The sequence below is a fragment of the Ceratosolen solmsi genome, unplaced genomic scaffold (genome assembly GCF_000503995.2).
Source record: "Ceratosolen solmsi marchali unplaced genomic scaffold, CerSol_1.0 scaffold7, whole genome shotgun sequence".
NCBI lineage: Eukaryota > Metazoa > Arthropoda > Insecta > Hymenoptera > Agaonidae > Ceratosolen > Ceratosolen solmsi.
In genome coordinates this window covers 4523332-4534896 of record NW_011948413.1, presented here as the reverse complement: position 1 = coordinate 4534896, position 11565 = coordinate 4523332, and the positions used below count along the sequence as shown (strand labels likewise).

General features: G+C 32.8%; 3 protein-coding genes across 8 annotated transcripts; 2 read left to right on the top strand and 1 right to left on the bottom strand.

Annotated features, from left to right (window-relative positions):
• The first annotated feature begins 2781 nt into the window (after positions 1–2781).
• LBR (lamin B receptor) lies at positions 2782–6627 on the top strand. 4 transcript variants are annotated; one of them, XM_011506012.1, is made up of 9 exons: positions 2782–3020; positions 3481–3635; positions 3715–3808; positions 4098–4372; positions 4454–4835; positions 4958–5256; positions 5331–5581; positions 5659–5786; positions 5862–6627. In XM_011506012.1, the coding sequence occupies exons 2-9, from the start codon at positions 3486–3488 to the stop codon at positions 6143–6145; spliced, it is 1863 nt and encodes a 620-aa protein (XP_011504314.1). In that variant the 5' UTR covers positions 2782–3020; positions 3481–3485; the 3' UTR covers positions 6146–6627. The 4 variants fall into 4 exon arrangements, with proteins under 4 accessions (XP_011504314.1, XP_011504311.1, XP_011504313.1 ...); XM_011506009.1 differs by having other exon boundaries at positions 2784–3020; positions 3715–3910; XM_011506011.1 differs by having other exon boundaries at positions 2785–3020; positions 3715–3910; positions 4472–4835.
• A 263-nt stretch (positions 6628–6890) lies between these two features.
• PSMG1 (Proteasome assembly chaperone 1) lies at positions 6891–8205 on the top strand. The gene is made up of 5 exons (XM_011506008.1): positions 6891–7028; positions 7330–7409; positions 7476–7639; positions 7727–7922; positions 7993–8205. The coding sequence occupies exons 1-5, from the start codon at positions 6931–6933 to the stop codon at positions 8175–8177; spliced, it is 723 nt and encodes a 240-aa protein (XP_011504310.1). The 5' UTR covers positions 6891–6930; the 3' UTR covers positions 8178–8205.
• Positions 8206–8437: 232 nt separating this feature from the next.
• Positions 8438–10865, bottom strand: CycK (cyclin K). 3 transcript variants are annotated; one of them, XM_011506007.1, is made up of 7 exons: positions 10797–10865; positions 10097–10329; positions 9771–10008; positions 9636–9693; positions 9389–9561; positions 9168–9314; positions 8438–9077 (listed from the first exon to the last, which is right to left on the bottom strand). In XM_011506007.1, exons 2-7 carry the CDS (start codon positions 10313–10315, stop codon positions 8677–8679), a joined length of 1236 nt encoding a protein of 411 aa, XP_011504309.1. In that variant the 5' UTR covers positions 10316–10329; positions 10797–10865; the 3' UTR covers positions 8438–8676. The 3 variants fall into 3 exon arrangements, with proteins under 3 accessions (XP_011504309.1, XP_011504308.1, XP_011504307.1); XM_011506006.1 differs by lacking the exon at positions 10797–10865 and adding an exon at positions 10397–10667; XM_011506005.1 differs by lacking the exon at positions 10797–10865 and adding an exon at positions 10431–10667 and having other exon boundaries at positions 8439–9077.
• Positions 10866–11565: the final 700 nt, after the last annotated feature.

Sequence of the window (11565 nt, the reverse complement as noted above, 5' to 3'; positions counted from 1 at the left end):
CATACATACGTACGCATGTGCACGCACGCATACACTACAAATAATGAAGGACAGAAGTTGCCTGGGAGAGGTAAGGAGATATATCGTTATGTCGTCTTATATTATATTATATATATATATATATATATATATATATATATATTCATTTACTATAAGTTCTTGAATTTTAGACGCAATCTAATAAAATAACGAAGCTCGCCCATTCCTTCGCCAACAACAATGAAATAAAACACGCTTATACGAAGAAGCCTTTTGTTCAAGTCAATGATAATAGGTAAATCTATTAATTAGAAGTTAATTTTAATGTATTTTGAGCTATTGCTGCTTTGTTTTTACTTTTTAACTAATCGAGTAGGTTTGTGGCACTACAGACATTACATTATTTCTTATTTCTTCAGCTATTGCCGATGGCGTTTTGTGATTGTAATTCAATAGTTTTCCAACTCAATAGTGAATTATGGGCTGTCATCCGTTCAAAATATTTCATGATCGAATTTTTTGATGAATGAGAATGCAACAGTGGTAAACAAAATAATTTTTAATCTAGTGGGAAAATATCTGCTTAATAGAGGGACTCGTATTACTAATTTCGACCTCAAATAAAAAAAGGAGGGAGATAAAAAATAAATTCATCACGATGTTGCTTTTAACGACAATATAGATAATTATGAAAAATAATCTTAAAATTATAATATTGGTTATGATAATGTTTAACTAATTGAATGTCTTTTTCACGTTTCTATTATAAAACCATGCGTTGTTTACGTATTTATTATCATTGCGCATATATAACAGTTTATGTAAGTGGCAATTTAAAATGGTATTAAGTAAAATAAAACGAATCTATTAAATAATATTTCCAATATTAAACGTGCAATCGGAACTAAATCGAAAGAACTAATTGATATAACATTATTAATCTATAATAATATATATTAAATAATATTTACAAATCATGATATTAAAGGATATAATAAGTAAACGTATAAAATCTATACTAGACGTGAATAAAGTTAGAAAATGATATCTAACGAAGCTGACAATTATGTTAGATACGATACCTAGTAAACTCATTACTAATTGACTTTCTGCATTATCAGTTTGAGGAAGTGCTGAGTTATAAGTATTTATAAATGAAATAAATTTCCATTTGTTGTAGTAAGAAATTCCATTAATTTATTTTCTTGATATGAATTCATTTTGTATAAATAAAAGGCAATTTTTTTTAATATATTGCGATTGTAACGCAGTGTGAAAATGGCGGAAAAGATGTTGTTTGAGTATAAATTTTGTACATATTTATTTAAGAGTGTCGATAAAATATGTATTGGCTTTCATTTTTCGTTCGTCAACAGTTTCATAAATTGAAAATATCGTAGCGCACTAAACCCCAAATCTTAAGTATTTAAAACTTTTAAATAAAATCGTTATCTTAGATACAGGAGTTTACGTATATCAATATTTTAATCATTGAATTAGCGATGAAAATTTTACAATTTCAATCAACACCAATTACAGGAATATATTACAAAATTTTACATACAAATATTCCTGTATATAATTAAAACTATTCGTAGTGTCTCTCATTTATGTTTTTGTTTGAGAATTTCGAAAGATTGAAAATATTTAAATTCACATTTGTATTTTAACACATTATAAATCAATCTAAAATACAGCACGGTATATCACATTATTACGTATACGATTGATATTTTTAATCAATATGCACAAGACAATATATTCAATTACCTTACGAATCTGTGTAGTACAATTGCCAAAATTATATCGAACATTGATTGTTTTTTATTGTAACGAATACGCATATGGTGTTATATTTATAATAGTGGAAATTGATTACCGTTATGATGCTCATACGTGCACACTCACAATAGGAAAAACGCGCATTTATGAAATGTCATACGATATGAGGCTGCAGTTCTGCACAAAAAAATCATATATACATATATACTTGAATATAAACACGCACGCCTGCACACACGAACGCACGCACGCACGCACGCACGCACGCACGCACGCACGCACGCACACGCACACGCGCGCACATATATATATATATTTGCATATATACACATTAGAGTATATCTAGTTCGAAAAGAAGTTTAAAAGGAAGATGTATGTGTAAGTATAAATTTACCTGGGAATGCCGTCAATCATGGATTTTTACAATTTAAGCGATTGGTTAAATAATAGCCTTTAAGGGGGTTAGGGGAGGAGAGAGAGGAAGAAGCAAACAAGATAAATCGAATTGAAAAGCTTGTTGGGCAAGAATACTTAAAGTATTAGCAATGACTTGACAGTAGTACTGAGTGCAAGAGGAGAAAAAGTAAACGTATTATTTATTCGGCCGTCCTCTCGTCGATGAAAAACAATATTTTTACAATTGATCTGATAAAGGGGCAAAGGACGTGACGTCATAGAAAACATCGAAAAGACCAAACACATTGAAAATGGCGCACTAGGCGAAAGCGTTCTTACACCAATTAAATATTGCTCACGGCGATCGAACGGGTCTCGATGCGCACCTTCAGCCTTCTACGGGACCCAATAAAAATTGGCGAACGGCCGGGCGGCTGCTTCGTCGAGATGGACAAAAGCCGGAAAATTTCGTGTCCGTTATGCGGAGGGTCGTGGGGGAGGGCGATGCGTGTGCCGCTATATTCTCATAGACGATCGGAGGCGCACGGGCTCCGACAGAGTTAAGGCTAGGTAAGGCAGGCGCATCGGCACCGAAAGCATCGTTTTGCGAACGCGCAACCGCTGTGGCGGCGTAGCGTCGACTCGCCCGCCCCGCAGCCGCAGTCGGTCGCACACGATTCGCGTGGTCTATTTGTAGAGGCTTTAGGAAAGCGAGCCGAATAGTTGGCGTCCTTTACGGTTATGCCAAGAAAAAAACAGCGTCAACTATAACCTCGCGTATGTCGTGCGCGCTTTATATATTCCCGCCTCGGAGCTAGTGCTACGAATAAAAAGAGGAATCCGTTATTAGTGCACATATCAGGGTAAGTCGTGGGGTCGCGCAGTTCGGCCCTTTCTACTGACACCGCTGTGGGCGATATATTTGTCCGGAGTCGCGGTACTTTCTCGGATCATTCTCCCGCCCGAAAGTCGGTTAGCAGTGCCTATTAACCCCCGCGGCTCTCGGCTATGTATACGCGGGACGTGCTGTAAACAAACGCGTGGAGACCTTGCGTTATTGTTCGGGCCGACGTTAATTATGAGCAATACGTGTTATTTTATTGAATAGTGCACGACTGTTGGATGTGCGCTAATATGGGTTATATAAACTATTCCGAATCTGTCTATAAATAGTTTCCCTCGGAATTTCAGCCACGTAGGAATTTGCAATTTTTTTTTCTCCTTCAACTAATGCGAACTCAACCATATTGTCTAAAATAAATGATAAAAAGAACTGGTGGCCTTAAGCATATAATATTACCGTTGTGTCTTGTGTATTTTTAGAAAGGATGAAGTTCTCAGAGGGCGAGCAAGTCCTCGCGAAAATGCCGAGTAGCGACGATTATCAAAAAGCGAGAATTGTAAATGTTAAGGGCAACAAATATAAAGTACTCTTTAGGGGAGGAGAGGAGTATACGGTCAACGAGACAGATCTCAAGGTAATGTATCGGAATGATTGGGAGTTGAAATCGACAAATTGTGGTGTATTTTTGGTTATTTATGGATATTGTGCCACAGGCTCAAAGAACTTCCAGGAGCCAAACTAGAAGTAGAGGTAGACCTAGTGGAAAAAGCCCTTCCAGAAGTAGTCCCAGTCGGAGATCCCCAGCTCGTAAGTCTCCAGCTAGATCACCCAATTCTCAGTCTAGAAAATTACCTGTACGTAATGCCAGACAAGCTAAAATCTCTATTGCCAGATTAGAGATACCAAAAGGTATATGGGTACTTCAAATAATTGAATTAAATTAATTGTAAAGCTTTGTTGGTTCTTAAGAGTCGTTGCTAACCTAGCATCGTTGTTAATCATGGCTTTCATTTATCTTTTTCTATTTCATTCGTATTCTAAATGTAATTCCTGTCCCTGTATATAAACTGCTGCACAATTCTTTATTCGTCCCTAGATAATTCGAGCGATACTGATAGGACGGAAGGATCTGAAAGCTTAAAGGATGAATTTGTGGAGCCACCCATTCAGTCGCGATTAAGAGAACTTGGACCAATTACCCGACGTTCTATTCGCATTATGTCTGGTGTGGCCAAGGCAGAACACGATCACAAGTTAATGATGCTAACGAGAAACATTGACAGAGCCGCATCTCTTCCAGTAGAAAGAAAAGCTCAGTACAATGCATTATCGGATGGTAAAGAAAGAGGACTGTCCGTACAACCAGAAGAAGTAAATTTTTATTTTTTTTTACTATTAATCCAGTCTGTTTATAATTCCAATCATTATGTCGTTGCATAAATTTTTATCTAGAATGACTTGATTTTCCAGGATATTATGAAATCTATTCATTATGAAGATTTTGATTTAGAAACATTTTCTGAAGGAAAAACTAAAGAAATAGACTTTCTGAGTAAACCCCAAGAATGGGGTGGATGGATTGGCGCCCTATTGCTTATAATTGCAATACCAGTTTGCACTATTCTATTACAAATTGCTTGTTCAAACAACCATTGCAGTTCCAAGAAATTTCATGTTTCACTTTATAAAGAGTGGAAATTATTTTTAAATCTTGAAGCATTTTTATCATACGCGGGATTTCTATGTTTTGTGGCTATAATATCAGTTCTACCAATTGGTAGGCTAATCGATGGGCAACAGAGTATAATTGGTAGACTGCAATATCGAATCAATGGTAATATCATCAAGATTAGATTTTTCGTACATTATTTCTTTGTAATTTTTGTATTATTTACATATATAACAGAGTATATTGCGAAGATCAATATTGTCTGATATTTTTTATTAACCTTTCAGGGATATGGATTTTAATCTTGTCATTAATAATTTTTGGAGGATTTGTATACAAAGGCTATAACATCAGTGACTTTTTAATAAAAAATTCACTATCATTATCAGTAGCTGGATTGACTTATGGAATACTTCTTGCTGTGGCTTTATACGTCAAAGGCGGCAGAATGCCAGTTTCTAATCTTAACATATATGGTTCCACAAATAACATAATATACGATTTTTGGCAAGGTAGAGAAATAAATCCACGACTTGGACCCTTGGACTTTAAGTTGATACTTCTTCGCTGTGCTTTAATAGGAACGGTATAATACTGTTAAATATAAATAATTTCTATGAAACTCACCAATTTTCTAACGATAATGTTTCCCCCCCCTAGATTTTAATTAATTTGGCCGCCATAGTAAAGATTAATCAATCTATAGCTCCAGAATTAAATAATTTGAATTACATCGCTATTGAGGTAGCACTATTACAAATAGTTCATGCAGCAGATAATCTGGTATTTGAATCATCGGCAGTTACATCCTTTGAAATAACATACGAGGGTACGGGCTTTATGTTGATAACCAGATATCTAACATATCCATTTTTAGCCACTTTAACAACGAGATATTTACTGACCAACAAGCAAGTCAACAAATTTATTTCTTATCATTATTGTCATCTATTATAAGAAGGAAATTGCTAATTAATTTGTTTTACAGAATCAACAAATCTATATATCTAATAGGTTTATTTACAGTTTTCTTTTGTGTTGGATATGCAATCTATAGAGTAAGCAATTCCATGAAGGATAAATTCAGAAAAAATCCTTTCGAACCATCTTTATCCCGTAAGTTTCAGTTTAATGCTTTCATTAATCCTAGGTTTAGAGTAGAAGGGATAACTAACATTCTTTCTCTATTAGATTTGGAAACTATACCGACCAAGCGTGGCAAGCGTTTAATTGTTTCCAGATTGTGGGGTCACGTGAGGCATCCGAATTACCTTGGTGATATTATAATGCATTGGTCGATTTCTTGTCTAAGTTTTGCCACTGACTTTTTGCCGTATATTTTTGCCATTCAACTTACACTGCTATTGATCCACCGAGCAGTAAGAGACAACGCTCGATGTGGACTTCGATACGGATATGCGTGGAAACAATATTGTTCGCGTGTCAAGTACATGATTCTTAATCGGGTATTTTAATAATGCGTTAAGAGAAATGAAAAAAAAAAGGAAGAAATTACCAACCATGTACGTCGATGTACACTTTGAGAAGCATTTATGAATTATAAATATTTTTTAAATTTAATTGACATGATGCTCCTTAAATTATTGCATCAAAATGAGCGGAAACTCATTAGGAGTTATCGTTTTATTCGAAGTATTACAAATAAATGCGATTCAATGCGTCTAGACGGAAGTGACACCTTTAGCGGCCTTAGTGAATGAACTTTAGACGGGTCGCATCGACTGTGCTAAGTTAAACGAAGCTTTTTAATTAAGATAATCAAAAAGCAAACTCGTTTGCATATCGGATCTCGTCATAAAATGTTTATAAATACCTGAGCTAAAAGTTAAGGATGTTTTAAAAAATCGGTAGATTTTTCAGAAAAGTATTTGTGCATGACATTTAATTATAAATAAGCGATAAGAGGTTTTATACTTTTTTTATACAAATATATATATATGAGTATTGATGTAAAACTGGCGGCATCATAAATAAATTTGGTAATTAAATAAAGTTGCAATACCAAAATTAAGAAGAATAAAATAAAATGACTACAGTAAGACTTATTTGTTTTATTTAATTTTAATTTTTTTGATAATTCACAGATTTGTGTGAATGTAAATTGGTGTCATTATGTAGCGCGAGTGGCGCTGGTGCGATGCAATTTTTAAGACAGTCAGATTATATTTTCTGCGTGTAGTAATTTTAAAATACCGTAACACTGATTGAGAACAATTTTATAATTTCATTAGTTTAAAGTATGGCCAGTTTCTTTGGAGAGGTCGTATATCCTGTTTCAAGAGCATTTTGGAATGACGAAGATGATCACGAAGTCCTAGAAAATACCGAAGACACTAGGTAAGCAATGAATACTATCATTCTTGATTCTAACCTCAAATTTCTTGGTTGTTTATATCATAAGAATTATATTATACATATAAAGTATTATATGTTTGTCAAACTCCAGAATAAACTGTTATAATATTTCAAATTGCACCGATTTTGTTGCTATTTTCATTGTTCTTTATTAATTTTGTTATATTTATTAATGTTATGCATGTGTTAATTATATTTAAGTGCTTTTATATGTATATGCCTAGAGTATATCATTCCTTGCAATGCAATTTGAACAAATTTATATAATAATTATTTTGTATAGAGAGTTTGTAATTAACTGGATCGAGTCTGAACCATCGAAATTAGACAAATTCATAATTGTGGAAGGAGAAATGATGATAGGTAAACGATTCTTTTGAATAAATTTTTATAAAACTTATTTTAAAAATTTATTTACCAATTTTTCAGATTTTGTTACAAAAACTATACTTGAAAATTCAAAACTCGTTTGTATTATAGAATATGATTGCGATAAGAATAGTACAAGAATTTATTTAATCGATAATAGTATCTATGTTTGCATTGTTAGTACGAAGCTTGATTTGATACATACCGGACAGTTAACAGAAGCTGTAAATATTATTATTTGTAAATCGTTTAATTTAACTCTTTATTAATATTTAAAATAATATATATTACGATTAAATTGGCTTTTCTAGATTGCACCCATATTATCTAATTCAGTTAATTTGTACACATTAACAAGCGATCACATGCTTCATTTTAAAAGTGATGAAGAAACGAATTCAATATCTTTCTTAAAAAAATTATGTTCATCTAGATCACAAAGTAATGAAAATAGTGAAATTTCTACTTTAAACCAGCCAAATTTTGTTACTGGTGCTTGTGCTGGAGGTAAAGTACTTTAAATATATTATATTTATAAGCTTATATTTTGCAAATAAAAATACATATTTTGTTTCAGTGTTCACCTATGCAGAGATGACTGATTTGCCTTGTATTATGTACATACTTTACACCGATACATTTATTTTAGATTCCAAAAATGCATTACCACTTGTAGAATTATTTTCCGACTTATTTGGAAAACGCCCTAATTTATCAGCTGTAAATTCAAGCTTCTTCAATAAAGGAAATTTGTACATGTAATTATTATGCATTTTTGATTTTTTTTTTTTTTAATAAATGTCTTCCGATAACAAACTTGTAATTTCATAAAAATTACTAATGATTTTCAAATGTTTAAAGTAAAACTGGTGCTCTATTTTGATTTTATAAAATAAAATAGTAAAATATACAAGTAGAATAATTAAAAATTTTTATAAAATTACGATTTAGTTTTAAATAAAAAATAAGTTTACATTAAAAATGAATTTAATATTTTCTTTTCGCATTAAAAAATTTGATCTTTGTATGATCGAATTAAAATACTACCAATAAACTTACATGTGAAGAGAAATCACCAGTGGAGTTTTAAGAAAATTAAATATGCTTATTTATATAATTTATGCGGTTAATATCACTCTATTGCTTTAAATTATTCATGAATAATGTGATTATCAAATTAGAGTTTAATTCCAATGTTACTAAAAAATCTTATTGTATTGATATACAATTAATTAGTATTTATTCTACATTTACTTCTAAGTTACGATTGAGGCGGATAATATGTTCGTTGTGGATTCGAAGATGGTGCTGATGTACCACTTGTAAAGTAATTTGAATTTGCTGGATAAGAATAAGGAGGATGAAAAGACGGTTGAGTAGATGCTGTCGAAGATGGCAGAGGTCGAATAGGACCAGAAACATTCATATGCATCGGAGGTACAATGTGATTTAAAGTGTTAACAGGTGGTGGTGGTGGTACTGCTATGTTTGCTGGGAAAACAGGAGGGAACGATGTATTTCCTTGAGGAAAACTAGATGAATATGGTGTAAAGTGACTAGTTACATCCATTGGCTTTGTACTATCTGGTACGTCTGTAGATGGACATCCGTTTGCGGAGACCGATACAGCCTCAGTTTTTGGAATTTTTGCAGAATTCATTGCTACATAAGTCACATATGATTTTATAAGTTTTAATAAATTTTAATAAATTAATGTTCTATACTAATAATTTTATAATGAATATCTATTACCATTTGGTGTAGTTGAGGCAGATTCGACTACCGGTTGTATCGAAGGTCTGTCTCTAATGGGCTCATTGGATGTTGGCAGAGGTGGGGAATCTGGTGTTTTTGCACTATTTGCTTGCGAATACAAGTCCAGTACTTGATGACAAATATCTATTAAAAGATTGTAAAATTTTTGATTTCGGAACTACATATTCGTTTGATTTTTTAACAAAATTAGATCTAACCTTCTAATAGATCCATGGTAACATCTTCGACAAACATATCCCACCATCTCAAATGTTTTGATTGTCTTCCATTCCAGTCAACAACATCAAATTTACTTAGCTTTCCTGCTAAATACATAAGAGCTACCGCTATAATTTCAGGCTCCCATTGTAGGGATAAAGTGGTACATAAACTAAGAAAAAAATGTTTATAATGATTTATATTAAAATCAAATTCACTTTTAAAAATAAACAACGCGATCAGTACCTGTCATTAACAAATGTCCATGCCATTTGTACCATTTTTTGCAATTTATTTTTATCACCTAAAAATTAGTTAATATTATACAAAATACTGTTTCAAATAGATAATATTACTATTGATTTCAAATGAAAACATTACCCTTTAAACATTTTGCATATTTTAATAAATAACTGTATGGATGTTCTACTTGCAAATCAAATTTAATAGTTTGCATTAAAATCCTCTCTAATGTCATTACTTCTTCTTTTGGATCCTCTCCAAAAGTTAAAAATTTCTGTTCGCTAAGCAATGTTTTTGCAGTCTTAATAATATCTTTACATTTCTTAGGTGTTTCCTCTACTTTACCAGCTAAAAATAAACAACAGCAAGCAGTCACCTGTAAATGTTCAACACGCAATTCTATCCAATTGTTTTATAATTTACTATTAAATATTATCGGCATAAGTTAAAAGGAGCATCCTTACGTATCGTGGAAACGTTTTAAAAGAATGAAACATGTAAAATCTATGAAAATACACAACACCAGTGGCCATTGTATTGTAGCCCAGGTCCATTTTTGTGCCAACATCGATGATGAATCGAGCCCCCTCTTTTCTGTATCGACATTCTGTATCATAGTCAATTCCATCCTGAATGGAAGGCGTGTTTCGAAGCTCCTTCTTTTCATAATACCAGCAAGGCATTTTGTAAAGTCAGTCTGTAATTTATAATACACATTTGACAAATACTAAGTTATCCATTTTCAACTTATAAAAAAATATTACACAAGTATTTAATGAAAAGCGTAGATAATAATACCAATTATAGCATTGTTTATGAACTTTCGATATTTTTGCTTATACTGGCAAATTTAACGATCTTATAAATAATTAAATAACCTACAATAGTGGTACAGCTTTATTAATATTCAGAAATATAACTATGGTCGACACGGTAGTTGGAAGGAAACTCTGTGAAGTTGCATGAAAGACGCATAAGCCATATCGCTAATCGCTGCATGCAATAGAAAAAGCATACACGCGCCTATACGTATATACTTGTGTTTGCACGTGTGTGGGTATGGAATCGGGTTTACGCGCGGGCATCTATTCCAATGTGCTTGCTCGGAAAATCGCCATGTCGCATGCTATATTTATAAAATTATCCAAAACTATCGTTCCGTACATCAGCTCACTTCATGCTACTTCCAAATGAGAATTCACAAACGTTTATTTAATAGCAGACTGATTATAACGCCAAATTATGCGGATTTTAAAAAGATGTCGAAGCTGCGGGCTAAATAAATAAACATAATGGGCTAAAATAGATAAACAATTTATCAATTATAACTCGCGTACCTCACGCACACAAATGTTCGTATATCGTATATTCATACGCTTGTGTAAAGGCGCTCAAAGCAACAAGAGACTGTCGGTAAGTACACATAGTATTTGTAGGTGACGTTAGGTGGCTCCGATAACGCGGTATTCTGAATTATAGGCATTTAGGAGGTCGACAGGTAGCAGCGATAGTCACCATTGTCGATGTCAGCAACATTGATGTTGTATTTTAAGTAAAATTTTTTTTGTTTTCAAATCTACATCATTTCCCTTTTTTTTTTCCTTTCGCATTGAACCATCGTTATACATCATTTATTAAATAATAAATTAGCATTGTTATTGTTATTATCGTTGTCGTTAGTATCGATGTTACGAGGATTGTTGTTATTCTTATTGGAAAGCTTTAAAAATTTACGGTCGAGTTTGGTATTTGTAATTCGTCACTGAACGTTTCATTCTCAATTCTCTAATATCGAATATAAAGAATATTTGGGGCATGAAAATTGTAAAATAAGTGTGAGAAGTACGTAATGAGAGGTTTTGTCGAGAGTAAACCGAGAGTGAAAATCATGCTTTCGATTGTACGGACAGAGGCAGAATGTGATTGCGAGATG

What these genes read in the sequence shown, in the direction of transcription:
- LBR (XM_011506009.1), top strand. Translation starts at nt 3,486, where the DNA reads ATGAAGTTCTCAGAGGGCGAGCAAGTCCTCGCGAAAATGCCGAGTAGC. An exon ending in CAGATTAGAGATACCAAAAG is followed by an intron (nt 3,911 to 4,097) that starts GTATATGGGTAC and finishes ATTCGTCCCTAG; the next exon opens with ATAATTCGAGCGATACTGAT. An exon ending in TGTCCGTACAACCAGAAGAA is followed by an intron (nt 4,373 to 4,453) that starts GTAAATTTTTAT and finishes ATTTTTATCTAG; the next exon opens with AATGACTTGATTTTCCAGGA.
- PSMG1 (XM_011506008.1), top strand. Translation starts at nt 6,931, where the DNA reads ATGGCCAGTTTCTTTGGAGAGGTCGTATATCCTGTTTCAAGAGCATTT. An exon ending in GAAAATACCGAAGACACTAG is followed by an intron (nt 7,029 to 7,329) that starts GTAAGCAATGAA and finishes TATTTTGTATAG; the next exon opens with AGAGTTTGTAATTAACTGGA. An exon ending in GGAAGGAGAAATGATGATAG is followed by an intron (nt 7,410 to 7,475) that starts GTAAACGATTCT and finishes CCAATTTTTCAG; the next exon opens with ATTTTGTTACAAAAACTATA.
- CycK (XM_011506007.1), bottom strand. Translation starts at nt 10,315, where the DNA reads ATGCCTTGCTGGTATTATGAAAAGAAGGAGCTTCGAAACACGCCTTCC. An exon ending in ATATGCAAAATGTTTAAAGG is followed by an intron (nt 9,694 to 9,770) that starts GTAATGTTTTCA and finishes ACTAATTTTTAG; the next exon opens with GTGATAAAAATAAATTGCAA. An exon ending in TGCCTCAACTACACCAAATG is followed by an intron (nt 9,078 to 9,167) that starts GTAATAGATATT and finishes TGACTTATGTAG; the next exon opens with CAATGAATTCTGCAAAAATT.